The sequence below is a fragment of the Thamnophis sirtalis genome, unplaced genomic scaffold (genome assembly GCF_051295495.1).
Source record: "Thamnophis sirtalis isolate CommonGarterSnake01/CBP01778 unplaced genomic scaffold, rThaSir2_p1.2 scaffold_15, whole genome shotgun sequence".
Lineage (NCBI taxonomy): Eukaryota > Metazoa > Chordata > Lepidosauria > Squamata > Natricidae > Thamnophis > Thamnophis sirtalis.
The window spans coordinates 40778176-40798012 of record NW_028261395.1 but is presented as its reverse complement, the minus strand read 5'-3'; the positions used below and the strand labels follow the sequence as shown (position 1 = coordinate 40798012).

The window sequence follows — 19837 nt, the reverse complement described above, 5'->3', positions numbered from 1 at the left end:
ACTGGCTCTTTGGCTTTGAAACGGAGATGAGCACTGCCCCCTAGAGTCAGGAATGAGTAGCATGTGTGCAAGAGGGGAACCTTTACTTTAGAACAGTGTTTCTCAACCTTGGCAACTTGAAGATGTCCGGACTTCAACTCCCAGAATTCCCCAGCCAGCATTTGCTGGCTGGGGAATTCTGGGAGTTGAAGTCCGGACATCTTCAAGTTGCCAAGGTTGAGAAACACTGCTTTAGAAGACACAGAAAAATGGAGCAGGGCAGGAGGAAAACACAAAGGAGGCAATATTGTTGGGATGAGGTTTGTGCTACCCTGAATTTGGGCTGAAAAAACACTTTAGAAGTTGGTGGATTTCTCCTTTTTCAATATGGATGAATTGAGGGTCCCTGTGGACCTAAAGGGTGGAGGGGAGCCATGGCAGACAGAATAAAGAAAAGTCATTAATAAGTCTATGGACATTCTCAGTCATCCAGGTCCTGGTTGTCCCAAAGATGCTTTTTTTCCCAAGAGGCAACTGGACTTTCTGGTTTTTCTTTGAAGACCTTTCGCTTCTCATCCAAGAAGCTTCTTCAGCTCTTAAGTCTCTCCTCTTCCCACCTTCCACATGATGAGGATGGATGGATGGATGGATGGATGTTAGGTGAAACGGGTGCTTAGAGATGGGCGGGTGGCCGATGAATGCTGCTGCTGCTGCTACTTGCGAAGCCCTGTCCGACTCATCGCGACCCCATGGACCACGTTCCTCCAGGCCTTCCTGTGCTCTGCCATCCTCTGGAGTCCATCCAAGCTCACGGGTGGATAGATACTATATAGACGGGTGAAACGCAACGGGCTCATCTACTTTCGGAATGCCAGATTTAGGAGCTCTTTTGAGTCGATCAAGGGAAGCCAAATTCCCTTTCCGAAAAGCGAAAGGACACGAGACGTTTTCCGGGGCCTGCCTCTTTTCAGCAGGACGGGGAGAGAAAGGGGGGAGCTCGGATTTTCTCCCCCATACGAGCAAGGATAAAACCCATTCCTAGTCCCCGGCAAAAGCGCCCAGCGCGCGCGCGTAACGCAAAGAAAACGTGACGCGCATTGCAAAACCCCGAGCCCTTTTCCGGGTTTCATTCATTCATTCATGCGCTGACCGACTTTCCCCCCCGCCCCGATAGAGGGAGGCGGCTCCGGCGAAGGCTGGGCCGAAGGTGAGCCGATCTCAGGCCCTCCTCCTCCTCCTCGCTGCGGGCGCCTCGGCCAGCCCACTTCCCCCGTGGGCAAAAGAGAGAAAGGCCGGCCTACGCCGCTTTTAAAGGGCGAGGCACCCCTAGTCGTGTCCTCTCCGTGGTGGCCCGGCCCAGACCGAGGGAAGCCTCGCCCGCGAAGAGCAGCCTTTTTTTCCTCCTGCCTGCCTGCCTGCCGCCCGTCGTCATGGCCGAGTAAGTCGCGCTCGTTTCGCCCAGCCTCGGAGGTCTTTGGTGGTGGTGAGCGTGAGGACCCCCCTCCCATCTCCCCAGACATGCGCAGAAACATCACCTCCCCTTGGTAGCGAGCCGGGTACCAAGCCCGGGGGGGGGTGTTGTATACCTCCCGAAGGGGGGGGAGGCGGTGCGGCCCTCAGCACAGAGACCCCCCACCCCGAAGCACATTGGACCCTTGCAGGCGCTCGTGAGGCGAAAGGAACCGAGCGAAACAAACGCCCCCAAGTTCCCTCAAGCCCCTCGGCCGGACGCGAAAGGAAAAGGCGCTTCGTTGGGGTGGGGAGGTGGTGGAAGAATCTCGTCCCCAGACTGTCCCACCCGCTTTTCCCCTTCTAGAAAGAACCAGACAGGATGCGGGTATTGTAGCGTCTTATTGGGTCTGGAAGCCGGGCTCAGTCGGGGCGATGGAGAAGAGGCTGCGGCGACCCCGGGCTGGCCGCGGCCTGAGGGAGCGCGCCAAGTTGCGTCCCCCTCCTGAAGGCAGCCGCCTGCTGGAGCAGGTGCCATCTTCGCCTCAGACCTCTGAAGGGGGCAATGTCTTCGCCAGTGATTCCGCCTGCTTAGTTTTCCCCCCTTTAGGCGGGCTACTTTGCCCCAGACTTCTGGGGGTAAGCAGTGACTTTCTCCTCAGCGACTTCGCCTGCTTCGTCCCCTCTGCTTTCTTCGCTCTTCTTTCTCCTTCGTTCCGCAGCTCCTTCCCCCGATGCTCTAAGCCTGGTTTCAGTGGGGTCCCCCTTATATACCATTCCCCCAACCTCTGCTCTCACCTGATTGGTGGTTCAATTTGGGGCTCCTATTATTGGCTCTTCCGCCAGCCTGTCTTTTTTCCCTGACAGTTTCCCATTGGCTGACAAAGCCAAACTTCAAATGTAATGCTTCTGTGTTTTTAAAAAAAAGTGAGGTAGAAGCTGTCAAATTAATAAATTTACCTCAGGCCAATTCTCTCCCCCCCCCTCCAAGATTGCCATGATGGCCAAATCTTGGTTTGATTCAGGTTTGGCTGGGCTTGGGATATGTGGGGCTTCAGCCAGGATAGATCATCAATCATGGTTTGGATAGGTTGGTGATGTGGGTGGTGTTATGGCCTGCTCAGCAAACCTAGTGAAGCTGAGAGGAAAAAAAATGTGGCCAGGATTGACAAGAACGGAGCGGAACTGAGAAGGAAGTTATTTTAGAGGAAACTGAGGTGACCTATATGTAAAAAGCAAGGATCAAAGTAGAATCTTAACTTTTTCCTTACTTGAACATGATTTCAAACAACCTCTTTTTTCACTGAAAACAACCTGTGGAACTCATTGCCGCAAGGCATTGTAATGGCTGCTCCCTGGAATGGGTGGCCTCTGCTAGTTTGCAGGTCAATTTTTCAACCGATCCCTCAGGGCCTCTGGATTAAATCAGTTTAACATTTCCCTGAGAGGGAAAGAAGAAACACTAAGCAGAGGAACTAGGGTAGGCACAGGAAAGTTTCCTCACACGAAAATCATAATTTCTTGGTTTTTCTGGAGCTCAGACGATAGTTTACACCCTGCAAATAATCTCCTTCACTTCAGGGAAGTAAAGAATTTCTGCCTGCAATTTTTCTCCCCATCACTTCCTTGATCTCTGCAGCTGACTCAGGTTTAATTCTGAAGGGCTACCCCACCACTGATTTTGACTTTAAGCTGAGCGCCAGGGCTGAAGAGAGAGAAAAAATAGGCTGAATTAAGAAATCCTATTTCCTTCCTGATTCTTCTTTGAGGCAAGAGGCTGTTGCAACCCATCTCCGCTTTCTGGAGATGTGAGCATTTAGCAAAGACAACTTGCAACCTTCCTGAGTTTGAGCTGCTTCTTATGGGTATACTCGGTTTTTTTTCCCTGTGCACTCCAATCTCTGATGAAACTCAGTTGGTTTGGCCAAGTGTGTTTTTTGCCCCCTCTTGTGGCTTGCAAACCATGATCTGTGGTTTAGGGTGAGGCGCAGATTGATCTGGGAAGCCTAAAGTGAGAAGTAATGCTTATAATCTATATATATAAAAGCCAAGTACCACTCACTCATCATGAAATCTCTAGAACCATAAAGCCCACAAACTTGAAATTTGGCACATATGTTCCTCTTGGTTTCTAGGTGCTCGCTAAGAAAGGATTTTTCGAAATGACCATCAGATCATTAGTATTTCTTATACAGTAATTAATATGCTCTGATGCTAAGAAGTTAGACATTCTACTCTCCCTCCCCACCTGAAACAAACTCTGTTCCAACTGCCAGTTGCCTCACATTCCATTACCTCAGTTTAAACTGGCAGACATTCCACTCCTGAGTGGAGTGGTCTGGAGCTCCTTACAGTACTAAATGTCGGTACCTCACCAAAATGTCTACGCCTTCCACCTGCTTCCAGACTCAAGGTGGCGGGAGTGATATTCCCTTAAGTGTTTCAATCACCAACCACCGCTGAGCCAATGGATTGTGAACCAAATTTCTCCTGCGTAGCCCGATTACATAGTTTTGTTGCGAACCACTAGTATCCAGCTAGTATAATATATAATTGTAATATCCATATACAGTAGTGGCCAAAATTGTGGAAACCTTTTGGGAAAAGTGCATTTTTGAGATTTGATGGCTAATAACACCACATTTTTGGAGTAGTACCATAAAATTATCTATCAGTGGAAAGATAATTTAATCAATAATGTAATGCAACAAAGTTTGTTCAATTATCTGTATTCTATGAAAAGTTATAGCCAAATAACCAGAAAAAGGAAGCACAACTTGCTTCCTTTGATATTAGGTAGCTTTCCTTCATCTGATTGTAGCCAATGAGCATGAGTGTTTAGAGGGCCAATCAGGTGTCACCTTGTTTTGGCAATGAGCCAATCAGATCGCAGTAAGATTCAGTTATTGATGCCATGTATTGAAGCTGAGAAGAGGATATTTGTCAGTGTATTATGTGATCGCTATCGAGTTGGTTGGGTTTTTTGTGTTCTTCCATTTAGTGTGCTTGTAAAAACGTAATAAAATTAAAGTAATGGTGCAAAGAGCCGACTGGTCACCTAGAAAGCGATGTGAAATAGTATTATTAAGTGAACAAGGCTGCAGTTATGAAGAAATTAGAAGAAAAATTGGTGGAAACTTAACCAAGGGTGGCATTTCTAAGTTTTTGAAGAGGTATAAGGAGACTCACTCACTCCAAAACCACACTGGGAAAGGTAGAAAAAGATGCACGACAGCAAGTGATGATAGAAGAATTAAGAGACTGTGCCTGCGGGACAGAAGAAAATCATCTGTGTGCATACAAGACGAAATGGTGCAATGCAGTGTGAATTTGAGTGCAAGGACTGTTCGGCGCAGACTGCAGGAATTTGGCCTAAAATCTAGAATTCCACGAAAAAAGCTACTCTTATCTCTCAAACAAAGGTTGAAAAGACTAAACTGGGCTTTAAATTATCTTTCCATTGATATATAATTTTATGGTACTACTCCCCCCACCCCACCCCCAAAAAAGTGGTGTTATTAGCCATGAAACCTCAAAAATACACTTTTCCCAAAAGATTTCCACAATTTTGGCTACTACTGTAAGATGGACTGAGGTGTCTTATCTGGGTGACCTGCACCTTGCAGAAAGAAAATGTTTGAATAATTTGCTACTAATTCCAGTTTTGCTACTTTTGTTTTCTTGTAGCTGGGCTTACTTGCTTGGAGTAACCCTAAGGACATTTCCCAGGCTGCCTGCCACAGAGGGATGAGATCTCTCTCTCTTTTTGGAACCAAATTTGCCATCTAACCATCATTTTTCTACTTTTCTTTTTTGCAGAGCAGATATTGCATTGATTGGCCTGGCGGTCATGGGTCAAAATCTCATCCTCAATATGAATGATCATGGTTTTGTGGTAAGTAAACCTTGAGTTGCCAAGATTCGGTGCACAATGATTTGCGAGAGGCAAAAACTGGACACATCCCTCAGATCAGATGTCTGTGAGATACGGCTTCAGTAACTTGGGATGATACATTCCACCACAGGCTATTAATTCTTTAATAAACATCTTCTTGTGTGTTAATTGTAGCTTTTCGATCTTGGTTTTAGGCATTTGATAGCATTGTTAGGGCCACGTTAAATAGCAGTAGACTTATATACCGCTTCATAGGCCTTTCAGGCCTCTCTAAGCGGTTTACAGAGTGTCAGCATATTGCCCCCAACAATCTGGGTCCTCATTTTACCCACCTCGGAAGGATGGAAGGCTGAGTCAACCCTGAGCCGGTGAGATTTGAACCGCTGACCTGCTGATCTAGCAGTAGCCTGCAGTGCTGCATTTAACCACTGCGCCACCTTGGCTCTTATGTTAAAGAATATAAGCCGTGAAAATCAATAATCGTTCTCCTATTGGCTTTATAATAAGTAGGACGCTATTTAAGAAAAACAAAGAGGAAATCTTTTAAAAAAGGATTTCTCTCATTCTCTTGTCTTAGAAGATTTATCTGTAAAATGTAGCTTAACTCACTTCCTTGAGCTCTCTCCTCAATCAGCTGAGCCTGCAGTGTGATTGGGAAGCAGAGGGCATAAATCATGCTAAAAGTAATAATTTTGTTTCTGTGTAACTAACTCATAAATAAATATAATTCAGCAAATGAGCAACAGGTTTTGCCAGGGGAAAGGGAAGATAGAAAATGTTGTGGCTCGCCAGCAGCCAGCAGAGCTGGCAGCAGATTCGAAAAGTGAGGAGGTTGGGGAGGAAGATGGGCCAGTCCTGGAGTCTGGGGAAGGCTCTGATGAGAGCTCTGTGTTGGAGGCAGAGAGGGGGCCAGAGCCATATGCCAGCTATCAGCTGCCTTCAGAGTCAGACATCAGTAAGGCAAATGAACAGTTGGAGCCTGTTCCCAGTGTGCGCATGCGCAGAGTTGCCAGACGAAGGGAACGGCTAAAGAACAGGGGTCAACTTGGGAGTGAAGCCACAGGTGGACAATGACTGGCCCCTCCCATAGGGAATAAAAGAGGAGCAAAAAGGGAGTGAAGTTTGCAGGAGACAATTAGTTCACTTAATTGGTTTGTGACTCCCTGAGATTCCTTGCCAAGTTTTGCAGATATCAGCCTGGCAGCTCTCCAAGCCAGATAAGGTCTGTGACTGTAAATCCTCCCTCGAAAGACTTTGCTAGATGTGAATGAGCAGAATTCACAGTCGATTAATAAAAGGGTTTTTTGTCAGGAGAAGGAGTTTGCTTCCTGCTCTTGGGAAGCCTTGATCAGAACAGAGAAATGCCATCAATCGTTTGGGAAAGATTTTCCTAGTCTGCAACAAGAAAGCAGGGAAAACATTTTTTTTTAAATAATTGCATTTGTGAAGTTTCTGGTTTCTTCTCCAACCTCTTCTTCCTTTCCATTGCCCAGGTGTGTGCTTTTAACCGGACGGTCTCCAAGGTGGACGATTTCCTTGCGAACGAGGCCAAGGGCACGAAAGTGATTGGAGCTCACTCCTTAGAGGAAATGGTCTCAAAACTGAAGAAACCCCGTCGCGTCATGCTACTGGTCAAGGCCGGAAGCGCCGTGGATGACTTCATCAACAAACTGGTAAGGAAATCCCTCTGAGATTCCAGGTGCCTCTTTTAAAGCTGGGCTTGATATACCTGGTAAATAAATACCCTGTTTTCCCAAAAAATAAGACCTCCCTGGATGATAAGCCCAATCGGGCTTTTGAACGCATGCGCTAAAATAAGCCCTCCCCGAAAATATTGCAACACAGCAGCAGCCATGAGGTGACCATACTCGCCACCTCCTGCACCTCGAAAATAATAAGACCTCCCCAAAAATAAGGCCAAGGGCTTATTTCAGGAGGTCAAAAGAAAATAAGACCCTGTCTTATTTTCAGGGAAACCTGGTAGAACTATTTAGCAGTGGCTGAATGAGGTTGTATGGACACCTTGGGACCAGCAATTGTGGCTCATTCTACATGTATTACAGCTTCTCCCTATTCTCTTAATGCTGCTCCCGTTTCACAGGTGGTCCTCGACACACGACCACAATTGAGCCCACAATTTCCGTTGCTAAGTGCGATATTTTTTTAAAAGCGAGTCTTGCCCCATGTTACGAGCTGTCTTGCCACAGTTCTTAAGCAAATCACTGCAGTTGTTAAGTTAGTCACACATCTGTTCTGTGAATTGGGCGTCCCCGTTGACTTTGCTTGTCAGAAGGTCGCAAAAGGGGATTGCGTGTTCTCACCTAGGCTTAACAGAATCACTGTCCCCACCCCCCACCCCCAAAAACCACCTTTTTTATTTGGCTAATGTGAATTCCTCGCATTCACATCCAGCAAAGTCCTGGCAATAAGCCTTTCTAGGTTTAATTGCAACAACCGGCCTTATCAGTCTTTGGATAGTTGCCAGGCCGATAGCTTCCAAGCACAACGCTGTAGAATGAAATACTTGGCAAGGAGTCACTGTGAGGCATGATAAAAAAAATGTTCATGCGAATAAACAAACTAATTATCTCCTGCAAACTCCACTCCCCTTTCGTTCCTCTTTTATTTCCTCTGGGAGGGGCCATTCATCGTTCACCTGTGGCCTCACTCCCAAGTCAACTTCTGTCCTTTAGCTGTTCCCTTCGTCTGGCCACTCTGCGCATGCGCACATTGGGAACAGGCTCCAGCTGTTCTTCTGCCGCACTGATCTCCGACTCAGACCTTGATCAGGCTTGGAGTGTTGCCAGGCCAATATCTTCCAAACGCCATGCTGTAGCAGCAATTCCTTGGCAAGAAGTCAGGAACAGATCTTCACCCTAATGAATTGAACTAACTGTCTCCTGCAAACTCCCCTCCCCTTTCGCTCCTCTTTTATTCCCTATGGGAGAGGCCATTCACCATCCATCTGTGTCTTTACTCCAGAGTCAACCCTTGTTCCTTAGCTATTCCCTTCTGCTGGCAGCTCAGCGTATGTGCACACTAGGTACAGGCTCCAGCTGTTCTTCTGCCTCACTGATGTCTGACTTCTAAGGCAGCTGATAACTGGCGTACGGCTCTGGCCCCCTCTCTGCCTCTGACACAGAGCCCTCATCCGAGCCTTCCCCAGACTCCAGACCGGCCCATGTTCCTCCCCATCCTCCTCACTATCTGAGTCTTTCGCCAGCTCTGCTGCCCACTGATGGGCCACAACATCACATGACTTGGTCTTTTTAGCTGACCCACAACCCCCACCCCCTTGTGTTTTCAGGTGCCGCTGCTTTCTCGTGGGGATATCATTATCGATGGAGGAAATTCGGAATACAGAGACACCACGGTAGGTCTCTGCTAGTCAGTTCTTCTTCCGTGAATTTTATGTGTGTGTCTGGAGGGGGGAGGGGGAAATGATCCTGTGTTCTGGGCTCATCTCACTTGAAAAACATTGAATTGTTTAGAATCTTCTTTTGCTGAACAGCTTTTTGAGGCCTTGCTAGACAAGCCTGCCTCCGCTAAGCCAAGCTCAGGAAATTCAAGATATACTTGGCATTTCAGCTGCTATTTTTTTCTTTTTTATATATATGGAAAAGTTCCTTTTCCTTAAGCCCAACAAACGTCCAGGGAGATTGGGAGTTGAGCATTGATCTCAGCCATCTTTCCTCATTTCAGAAAGAAAGTTTATAAAGAGAAGCGGCTGGACTTTCCGGTTTTTCTTTGAAGACGTTTAGCTGAAGAAGCTTCTTGGATGAGAAGCGAAACGTCTTCAAAAAATAATAATCAGAAAGTCCAGTTGCCTCTTGGGAAAAAATAATAGCACCTTTGGGACAACCACGATCTGGAGGACTGAGAATCTCCATAGACATTTATAAGGAGAAATGCTTCATTCTGAATTCTAAAAATTATTTTCTCCTTACAATCCTCTTTTTCTCATTTTCTCTGCCCCTTGTTTCCTTCCCCTTTAGAGACGCTGCAAGGAACTCAAGGAAAAAGGCATCCTGTTTGTGGGGAGCGGCGTAAGTGGGGGTGAAGAAGGAGCCCGATACGGACCCTCTCTTATGCCAGGGGGAGCAAAGGAAGCCTGGTATGTATTTCAGACGGTTGCCATAACCATTCCCTCATCCTTTATTGTAAGGCTGCTAGGAATTTTAGAGGCTGGCGGGAATTGAGTTAAGGTACGCTGATGACATAGTTCTGCTTGCCAGTAAGCATGAAGACCTTCAACTCCTCATCCAAAGAGTCTCAGAAATATCTGAAAAATACGGCTTGAAGCTTAACACCTCAAAAACCAAGATCTTGGTCGTCAGCAAACAACCCATTAATTTACCACCGATAACTTCGGAAGGAATAACCACTAGAAAAAGTTGAATGGATCACGTACCTCGGTTATAATTTACATGAAAGCTGGGACATGACCAGTGAAGTAAAGACAAGGATAGAGAAAGCTCAAACAGCATTCTTCGAGATGAAAAACGATCTGGAGTCACGACATAAGCCTGAGATTGAAAATCAGGCTTGTCGGATGCTACATTTTTTCTACCCTGCTGTCTACGGAAGGGAGAGTTGGTCTCTGACAGAAGGCCACTTGAAGAGAGACAAAGCTTCTGGAATGTGGATTGACAGGCGGCTGTTAACGTATAAGTTGGGTTGACAAAATTACAAATGAAGAGGGGATAGGCCGCCTGGGAAAGCCAAGGGAAATCATCAAAACCATAAAAAAGCAAGAGTTAGAATATTTTGGACATGTGATGCAACACCCAGAAAAATACGGCATCCTTCGCTTAATTGTCCAGGGAAAGATGGAAGACAAATGAGGTCCAGGCAGAAGAAGAACATCATGGCTTCTGTTCTGAGCGAGGCTTCCCAAGAGCATGAAGCAAACTCCTGGTCCCTCAAAAAAACCTCTTTTATTAATTGATTGTGAATTCTGTTCATTCACATCCAGCAAAGTCTTTCGAGGGAGGATTAACAGTCACAGACCTTATCTGGCTTGGAGAGCTGCCAGGCTGATAGCTGCAGAACTTAGCCAGGAGTCTCGTAGAGTCAGGAACCAATTAAAGTGAAGTAATTGTCTCCTGCAAACTCCACTCCCCTTTCGCTCCTCTTTTATTTCCTTTGGGAGCAGTTAGGGTTAGGCTGCTGATAACTGTCAGACGGCCCTGGCCCCCTCTCCACCTCCGACGCAGAGCCCTCATCAGAGCCTCCCCCAGACTCCAGGACTGGCCCATCTTCCTCCCCAACCTCCTCACTGTCCGAGTTTGCTGCCAGCTCTGCTGGCCGCTGGCGGGCCAAACATCTTCAAAATCTAAGGGCCCAATTTGAACAAAACTCAGCAGCACTTTTTTGTGCAGCTGTTAATAAAAATAAGATCGCCAACACGATTGCCACCATCCGATGATGGATGTGGCACAAGAAGAAGAAGAAGGAGGAGTTGAGTGCATTTTGCTAACCCCCATCCCTGTTTTCTTCCTTTGCAGGCCTCACATCAAGACAATATTCCAGAGCATCGCAGCCAAAGTAGGGACAGGAGAGCCATGCTGTGACTGGGTGAGTCTTTCTACTGAAGCCCTTCACATTTTATACGGGTTTTCCTCGACTTACAGGCACCGTTGAGCCCACAATTTGTCTGGCTAAGTGGGGCAGTTAAGTGAGCTTTGCCCCCGTTTTATCACTTTTTTTTGTTAAGCCAAATCACTGCAGTTATTGAGTGAATCATGTCGCTAAGCCAATCTGGCTCCCCCTCCATTGACTTTGCTTGTTGGTTAGAGTGCAGTGCTGCAGGCTGCTTCTGCTGGCTGACTGCAATTTGGCAGTTCTAATCTCACCAGGCTCAAGGTTGACTCAGCCTTTTGTCCTTCCGAGGTAGGTAAAATGAGGACCCAGATTGTTGGGGACAAATGGCTGTCTCTGTAAACCGCTTAGAGAGAGCTGTAAAAGCACTGTGAAGCGATATATAAGTCCATGTGCTATAGCTTCCTTCCTTCCTTCCTTCCTTCCTTCCTTCCTTCCTTCCTTCCTTCCTTCCTTCCTTCCTTCCTTCCAGTGGTTAGAAAGCAGGTTGAGTCTGCCCACTGCCAGCAGTTCAATCCTGACCGACTGGCTACAGGTTGTTTCATCCTTCCATCCTTCCGAGGTGGGTCAAATGAGGACCCAGATTGTTGGGGGCCATAGGCTGACTCTGTAAACCGCTTTGAGAGGGCTGTAAAAGCATTGGGAAGTGGTCTATAAATCTAAGGGCAAGTGTTATTGTTACTTCTGTTTTTCTTTCAGCTAGGCTGCATTTTTGCAAGATGGAGATGCCGACAGAAAGAGATTCAAGTTTGAGCACCAGCCACACCCTGGTGTGACTGTTGGTCTCAAGAGTTGATCCATTTCTTAAACTTGCATCTTCTTCAAGAGCAGGTCCTGAAGTGGATGAAAAATTACGATGCCCTCTGACGTGCTTCCTTCTTCGTTGTGTCCAACAGGTGGGAGATGAAGGGGCTGGACATTTCGTGAAGATGGTACATAACGGGATTGAGTACGGTGACATGCAGCTTATCTGCGAGGCTTACCACCTCATGAAAGATGTGCTGGCCATGGACCACGACGAGATGTCGAAGGTGGGTCAGAGACGCAGTTGGGAACGGAGCAAGGAGGGGGTTGTAAGGTCTAAATCAGCGGTCACCAACTGGTGGTCCATGAGAAAATGTTGGTGGTCCGCAGAACAATTATCCGCATTTTCTATATTGCACTAAATCAGGGGTCATCAAACTATGCCCCTGGGATGGATACGTGCAATGAATGGTTGTGTTGCTGCAGAGAGTCTCCCCCTTCGGGGTCTTTTTGTGGGGGTCAGAGGGGGACAGAAATTCCAACTTGGGGTCTGCTTCAGCCTCCTGGTGCGGGACTTTAGACGAAGGCTGGAGGGAAGCACCGCTGGTGGCAAAGAGCCGGAGGGCCTTGTTCCAGTGGGACTGCATCATGGCCTGGAACTAGCTGACCATCTCAGCCTGCTGAGCCTCCAGGAAGGGAGGGAGAAGCAAGGGAGGAAGGAAGGAAGAATGGGGGGGGGAGAAGGAAGGAAGGGAAGGGAAAAGGAAGGAAGAAGGAGGGAGGGTGAGTGAAGGAAGGGAGGGAGAAGGAAGGGAGGAAGGAAGGAAGGAAGAAGGAGGGAGGGAGAAGGAAGGAAGGGAAGGGAAGAGAAAGGAGAAGGAAGGGAAGAAGAAGGAAGGAAGAAGGAGAGAGGGTGAGTGAAGGAAGGGAGGGAGAAGAAAGGAAGGAAGGGAGGAGAAGGGAGGGAGGAAGAAGGAAGAAAGAGGGAGGGAGAGGAAAGGAAGAAAGGAAGGAGAAGGGAGGTAAGGAGGGAGAAGGGAGGGAGGGAGGAAGGAAGGGAAAGAAGGAAGGAAGAAGAGGGAGGGGGAAGGAAGGGAGGAAGGAAAAAAGGAGGGGGAAGGAAGGAAGCAAGGAAAGAAGGAAATATTGTACATGATCATAGACCAGCATGTAACAGAATAACAGAGTTGGAAGGGACCTTGGAGGTCTTCTTGTCCAACCCCCATCCCTGCCCCCATGTTTCTACCATAGATCAATTGATTGGTCATGGCCACATGTCATCCTTAGATATCTCTTCTAAATTGGGTAACATAACTTTCCAGAAACTTAACTGTTGATGGAAGAGGGTTTCCTTAGTCTTAGGCCCACCAAATGCAGGACTGACTCCCCTCCACCCCACCCCCTCTTTCGTTCCCAGGTGTTCCAGGAGTGGAATAAGACCGAGCTGGATTCCTTCCTGATTGAAATCACAGCTGACATCTTGAAATTCCGCGACGCCGATGGGAAACACTTGCTTCCTAAAATCAGGGACAGCGCTGGGCAGAAAGGAACGGGAAAATGGACAGCGATTTCCGCTTTGGAATACGGTGTCCCCGTCACTCTTATAGGTAAACTTACCTTTTGCTACATGTTTGTTCTTTTGCAGTTAAGGCAATGAGATTGTCCTATAAACTTTTTAAACCTTCCTCTGATTAATACTGTGTCCTTCTTTCCTTTTTGGGACAAACCCAATTTTGGAGGGGAGCTTTATTTAGTTTCTTTTCTGCAACCCTCATTAAAATATTTCCAAAATTATTCTAGTCTGTTTGAGAAGGGTATGCTGCATTTGGGAGAGGCTGGGCTGCCAAACAGGAGAATTTCTATTGTTGTTGCTTTTTCACCTGTTTATCAGCATGACTTGCAAGTTCCAGAAAGATGATGATTCATTCTTCCTCAGCACAGTAGTGGTTTGCTGGCATGGAGGAAATTAATGTGCCTGACGCAAATAACTTAAATCTGCAGGATTTTTTTTTTCTTTGCTTTTTTGAATTAGGGAGATGGAAGGATACTGTTCTGATCAAGGCTTCCCAAGAGCAGGAAGCAAATTCCTGGTCCCGACAAAAACCTTATTTTATTAGTTGACTGTGAATTCTGCTCATTCACATCTAGCGAAGTTTTTCGAGGGAGGATTTACAGTCACAGACCTTCTCTGGCTTGGAGAGCTGCCAGGCCGGTATCTTGCCGAGAACTTGGCAAGGAGTCTCGGAGAGACACGAACCAATTAAGCAAACTAATGGTCTCCTGCAAACTCCACTCCCCTTTTGCTCCTCTTTTATGTCCTCTGGGAGGGGCCATTCATCGTCCACCTGTGGCCTTACTCCCAAGTTGACCCCTCTTCCTTAGCTGTTCCCTTCATCTGGCCGCTCTGCGCATGTGCACACTGGGAACAGGCTCCAGCTGTTCTTCTGCCTCACTGATGTCTGACTCCGAAGACAGCTGATGACTATCAGACGGCTCTGGCCCCCTCTCTGTCTCCGACACAGAGCCTTCCCCAGACTCCAGGACTGGCCCATGTCCCTCCCCAACCTCCTCACTGTCCGACTCTGCTGCCAGCTCTGCTGATGGGCCACAGCAGACACAATTAAGCATTGGGTCCTGAATGGCTCCCTTACATTGATGCACCACATAAAACATCACATGCTTGAAAGGCTAAGTCAAGGAAAGCTAACCAAATTGAAAAAACAGCTGAGCTTAATCTGGAAGAGCCAGCTTAGCTTTTAAATGACATGGTTGAGCCTGTGGTGGTGTAAACCTGTTTGATACCGGTTTAGTGGAAGATAATTTGGAGGTGAGTGGGAAGGAGGAGTGCACAAGCTAGATCCCACACATTTACAGTGTCGCCCCCTGCTGCTCATCTCCAGCTGTGCAGCCTGGTTCTTAACAGGCCACGGACCGCTACCGATCCGTGGCACAATGGTTGGGGATCCCTGCTGTAAACACTCTGTGTGTATATATTTTTTAACTGGAGTTGTTGTTGTTGTTGTTATTATTATTCCAAATTTATAGGAAAGATTAAGCTCGCTTTTATTCCCCTTTTGCTGCGACAACATAGCTGCAAATGAACCTGAAAAAGTTTTTTAGCAAGAAAGCACATTTGTTATTGTTTGCAATTTGATTATCCATCTCAGTGGTATTTCCAATGTCTTCTCGTGCTTTTCCTTAGTAGAGTCGATCGAGTTGCTTTTGAAATGCGGCTCTGTTCTGTTTCATGCGTGCAGCGGAGTTTTGTCCTTTTAACTTGGAGCGGCCAGGAATAATTTGGATTGTTGTTGTTTTTTTCCTTTCAAAAAGGAGAGGCTGTTTTTGCCCGGTGTTTGTCTTCGCTCAAGGACGAAAGGGTGCAAGCCAGCAAACTTTTGAGTGGTCCCAAAGCACAGGCGTTCAGTGGGAATAAGGCAGCGTTTCTGGAGGACATTCGTAAAGTGAGTGTACGGTTTTTCCTATCAGCGGGCTTGATCCCTTGTTGGAACTTTGGTATTTTATGAAAGTGATTGTAAGAGGGGCTTGGGCTCGAAAACAAACCAGACCAGCCTCCCTCGACGTAGCTCCATAACTCATTGATTCCATAATTTGTAGAAAATTAAGAGGCGTATTTTATCTCAGTCGCAAAACTCTGGAGGACCACATGGTGGCGGTAATTAGAGGTTTCTGGAGTTCTCTGCTGCCATCTAGTGGTGGACTGAAGTAAGGGTTACAATCTTAAATATCTGAAGGGCATCATTGAGGAAAGATGGTCTGGTCTGTGGCTCAGCAAGATGTTTTGTTTTATAGGACAAACTGTTTTATGATCTGAAGATACCCCAGACCTAATTTTTGCTCAGGTCCTTCCTAAATCTTGGTTTGCCATCACTCTGAATCAGTGATGGCTAAACCTTTTTTGTCATCGCGTGCCGAAAGTGCACGAAAGCATGCGACAGCATGCGTACGCACTCGCATCCATAATACAATGCATGTGTGCCCTGCACTCCCGCACATGCACCCCGCGCATGCACGCACAACCCCTTGTGCATGCATGCACGCATGACCTTCATGTACTCACCCGCCTTGTGCATGTGCCCCCCCCCTTCACCCATTTTTGGCTTCCAGGTTGGTGCAGGGGGCCTTCCAGGCACAAATCAGGGTGAGCCCACCCCAAGCCAAAACGGGGTGTTCGCTGTGCGAGGACAAAAATGCATTGTGAGCGCCCCTCCCCCGACACATGCACATGTGCATCCCCTGCATACATGCTGCCCCCCATGCATGTATGGCAGAGACCCAAAGACCAGCTGGAGGTGCGTGGGCATGCGTGATGAAGCTGGGCTGGGGCGATGGCTGGCGTGCCTGCAGAGAGGGCTCTGCTTGCCACCCACCTGTGGCACACATGCCATGGGTTCGCCATCACGACTCTGAATCATAAGGTGGCCAGTTTGTGGGAGTGGTGGGAGATTTATTCAGCATAATTTGTGAATTAATTATTTCTTAGTAAGATGTGCAAAGGCGTTCATTGATGGCTTGCTTTGCCAACAGTGATTACAATCAGAATCAAAGTCCTCTATTTTTGGTGATGGATCATCGTGGTTTTAAAAGTCATCCTGGTTAATATTGTGGGTGCATGCCATTCTCTTAACTTTGTGTCCTTCGTATAGGCCCTCTATGCCTCCAAGATCATTTCCTACGCCCAGGGCTTCATGTTACTGAGACAAGCCGCCAAGGAGTTTGGCTGGACCCTAAATTATGGCGCGATCGCATTGATGTGGCGCGGAGGTTGCATCATCAGGAGGTAAGGCAGAAACAGGAAACCGATTGGTGGATGGAAGTTCAGTGGAGAAGCTCTGAGTACAACACAAGCTAACCATGCCGGTCAAATATTCTGGAAATATTGTCAGAATGGTGCCAACACCATTAAAGAAAAGCAAAGAGTTGCCATGTGCGAATAGGCAACAGTATAAATTTTCCAAATAGATAAAGATAAAGGTAGAAGAGGGTCAGATTAAGATAGCAAAAGTCCCTTTCCTGAAAATCTCTGCTTTCAAAATTCGAAATCCTTTTGTTGTGGTTAGTTGCGAAGTTGTGTCCGACCCATCGCGACCCCATGGACAATGTTCCTCCAGGTCTTCCTGTCCTCTACCACAGTGTTTTTCAACCTTGGCAATTTGAAGATGTCCGGACTTCAACTCCCAGAATACCCCAGCCAGCGAATGCTGGCTGGGGAATTCTGGGAGTTGAAGTCCGGACATCTTCAAATTGCCAAGGTTGAAAAACACTGCTCTACCATCCCCTGGAGTGGATTTAAGCTCACGTCGAGTGCTTTGGTGACTCCATCCAGCCATCTCCTTCTCTGCCGTCCCCTTCTTCTTTTGCCCTCCATTGTTCCCAGCATGAGGCTCTTCTCCAGGGAGCCCTTCCTTCTTCCTTCTCATTAGGTGGCCAAAGTCTTTGAGTTTCCTCTTCAGGATCTGGCCTTCTAAAGAGCAGCCAGGATTGATCTCCTCTAGGACTGACCGGTTGGATGGCCTTGCAGTCCAAGGGATTCGCAGGAGTCTTCTCCAGCACCAGAGTTCAAATGCTTCCATTCTTTGTCGCTCAGCCTTTTTTATGGTCCAACTTTCTGTAAATCTTTAAAGCTGTCAAAATATTCTTAACTTTGGTTGAGATCCCAGAAAGGAATGTACAAATCCAGGAACAGATTTTATCATTATGTACACATTTGTTTCTTTTAAATTAGTGCTCTACCTAGTCCTGACTAAATCTGAATGTGGGGAAATGTTTCTAGATCAATACAGAAGGGATTCTTCCTAATTCATGTTGGCACCAAATGCCAACCAAATTAAATTCCTCATCGGTTTAACATTCGGATGCTTCCACCTTAATTCATTTGAAGATTTCTTAATGGCTATTTTTTTATACCTCCTGAGCAGCGTTTTCTTGGGCAAAATCAAAGAAGCTTTTGACCGGACCCCCGACTTGCAAAATTTACTCCTAGATGTCTTTTTTAAGACGGCAGTGGAGGATTGTCAGGTGGGTAACTTTGTGAAGATTTTTCTGGCTGGGAATCCTGGGACTTGAAATCCGCCCATCTTAAAAGTGGCAGAGATCGAAAAATAACAGCCTAGCAATAGCAATAGCAGTAGACTTATATACCGCTTCATAGGCCTTTCCGGCCTCTCTAAGCGGTTTACAGAGAGTCAGCATATTGCCCCCAACAATCTGGGTCCTCATTTTACCCACCTCGGAAGGATGGAAGGCTGAGTCAACCCTGAGCCGGTGAGATTTGAACTGCTGACCTGCTGATCTAGCAGTAGCCTGCAGTGCTGCATTTAACCACTGCGCCACCTTGGCTCTATAAAGGCCTAGGAAGAGAGACCAAGAATCTTACCCCAAAACATTAATTTTTCTGCAATTTTCTCTCTTCCAAAGGACTCGTGGCGACGTACAATTAGCACCGGAGTCCAGATGGGAATCCCGATGCCCTGTTTCACCACAGCATTAGCGTTTTATGATGGGTACAGACATGGGACTTTGCCCGCTAACCTGATTCAAGTGAGTAACTTATGCATGGAGTCTGACGTTAAACTCATTTTGATTCCTAATTTTCTTTCCCCCCCCCCCCCGTCCACAGCTTAACTCTGATTCTCACTACCTTCTTTCTCTGAAAATAAGCCCTCCCCAGATAATAAGCCCAATCGGGCTTTTGAGCGCATGTGCTAAAATAAGCCCTCCCCTAAAAAATTGGAACACTGCAGCAGCCAATGAGGTGACAACGCTCGCCGCCTCCTGCACCTCAAAAATAATAAGACCTCCCCAAAAATAAGGCCAAGTGCTTTTTTTGGAGGTCAAAATAAAATAAGATCCTGCCTTATTTTCAGGGAAACCCGGTAGAAGTGTAATTATATTTTAGCAATAGCAATTAGACTTATATACCGCTTCATAGGGCTTTCAGCCCTCTCTAAGTGGTTTACAGAGTCAGCATATTGCCCCCAACAACAATCCGGCTCCTCATTTTACCCACCTCGGAAGGATGGAAGGCTGAGTCAACCCTGAGCCGGTGAGATTTGAACAGCCGAACTGCAGAACTGCAGTCAGCTGAAGTAGCCTGCAGTGCTGCATTTAACCACTGTGCCACCTCGGCTCTTATTTTGGGAAATCTTTATTTTCTTTGTTTGCAGTGAGTCTTTATCAGGCTTGGAAAACTGCCAGGCCGATATCTTCTAAACACCACGCTGTAGCAGCAATTACTTGGCAAGAAGTCAGGAACGGATTTTCAACCCTAATGAATTGAACTAATGATCTCCTGCAAACTCCCCTCCCCTTTGGCTCCTCTTTTATTCCCTATGGGAGGGGCCATTCACCGTCCACCTGTGCTTTTACTCCCGAGTCGACCCTTGTTCCTTGGATGTTCCCTTCTCCTGGCAGCTCTGCGCATGCGCACATCGGGAACAGGCTCCAGCTGTTCTTCTGCCCCACTGATTGACTCCGAAGGCAGCTGATAACTGTCAGATGGCCTTGGCCCCGTCTCTGCCTCTGACACCAGAGCCTTCCCCAGACTCCAGGACTGGCCCATCTTCCTCCCCAACCTCCTCACTGTCTGAGTCTGCCACCGCTGTCAGGCCACAACGCCACAGAGCATCCTTCAAGTGTGGACTTCAATTCCCAGAATTCCTCAACCAACTAAGAATTCTGGGAATAGAAACCGACCTCTTGGAAGGCACATGTGGTCAATTTTGGCTTGCAACAATGGTTGTGTGAATGCAATCTTGACCAGTATTAGTTCTTTCGTCGTGAACGTCTCAGCCTAAGGTTGTTTAACTCAAAATGTTGTGCGTTCTCTCTCTCTCAGGCTCAGCGGGATTATTTCGGTGCCCACACCTATGAATTGTTGTCAAAACCGGGCGAATTCGTTCACACCAACTGGACGGGGCACGGGGGCTCCGTCTCGTCTTCGTCCTATAACGCCTAGAGGACAGAGGTCCCATGAAAGCTGCATAGAAGGAGTCTCCGAACCTGCGGGCATTTCTGTGGATGTCCAGTTTTAGCTTTTTTTTTAATTTTTTTTTTGGAAAGACATTTTTTTTAAGGTGTCTTGGGCAAAAAGCCAGAATAAAGTTGGTGGAATAAAATGAAATTCTGCAGAAATAAATGCTTGTCCCCCAA

The 19837-nt window shown here is 47.1% G+C and overlaps 1 protein-coding gene across 1 annotated transcript; it reads left to right on the top strand.

Moving 5' to 3' along the window:
* The first annotated feature begins 1240 nt into the window (after window positions 1–1240).
* Window positions 1241–19837, top strand: PGD (phosphogluconate dehydrogenase). The gene is made up of 13 exons (XM_087701911.1): window positions 1241–1417; window positions 5248–5323; window positions 6817–6996; window positions 8631–8696; window positions 9319–9437; window positions 10831–10900; window positions 11821–11955; window positions 13086–13275; window positions 14999–15129; window positions 16333–16466; window positions 17605–17704; window positions 18104–18226; window positions 19524–19837. The coding sequence occupies exons 1-13, from the start codon at window positions 1410–1412 to the stop codon at window positions 19641–19643; spliced, it is 1452 nt and encodes a 483-aa protein (XP_087558037.1). The 5' UTR covers window positions 1241–1409; the 3' UTR covers window positions 19644–19837.

What these genes read in the sequence shown, in the direction of transcription:
- PGD (XM_087701911.1), top strand. An exon ending in TGAATGATCATGGTTTTGTG is followed by an intron (nt 5,324 to 6,816) that starts GTAAGTAAACCT and finishes TCCATTGCCCAG; the next exon opens with GTGTGTGCTTTTAACCGGAC. An exon ending in GGGGGAGCAAAGGAAGCCTG is followed by an intron (nt 9,438 to 10,830) that starts GTATGTATTTCA and finishes CTTCCTTTGCAG; the next exon opens with GCCTCACATCAAGACAATAT.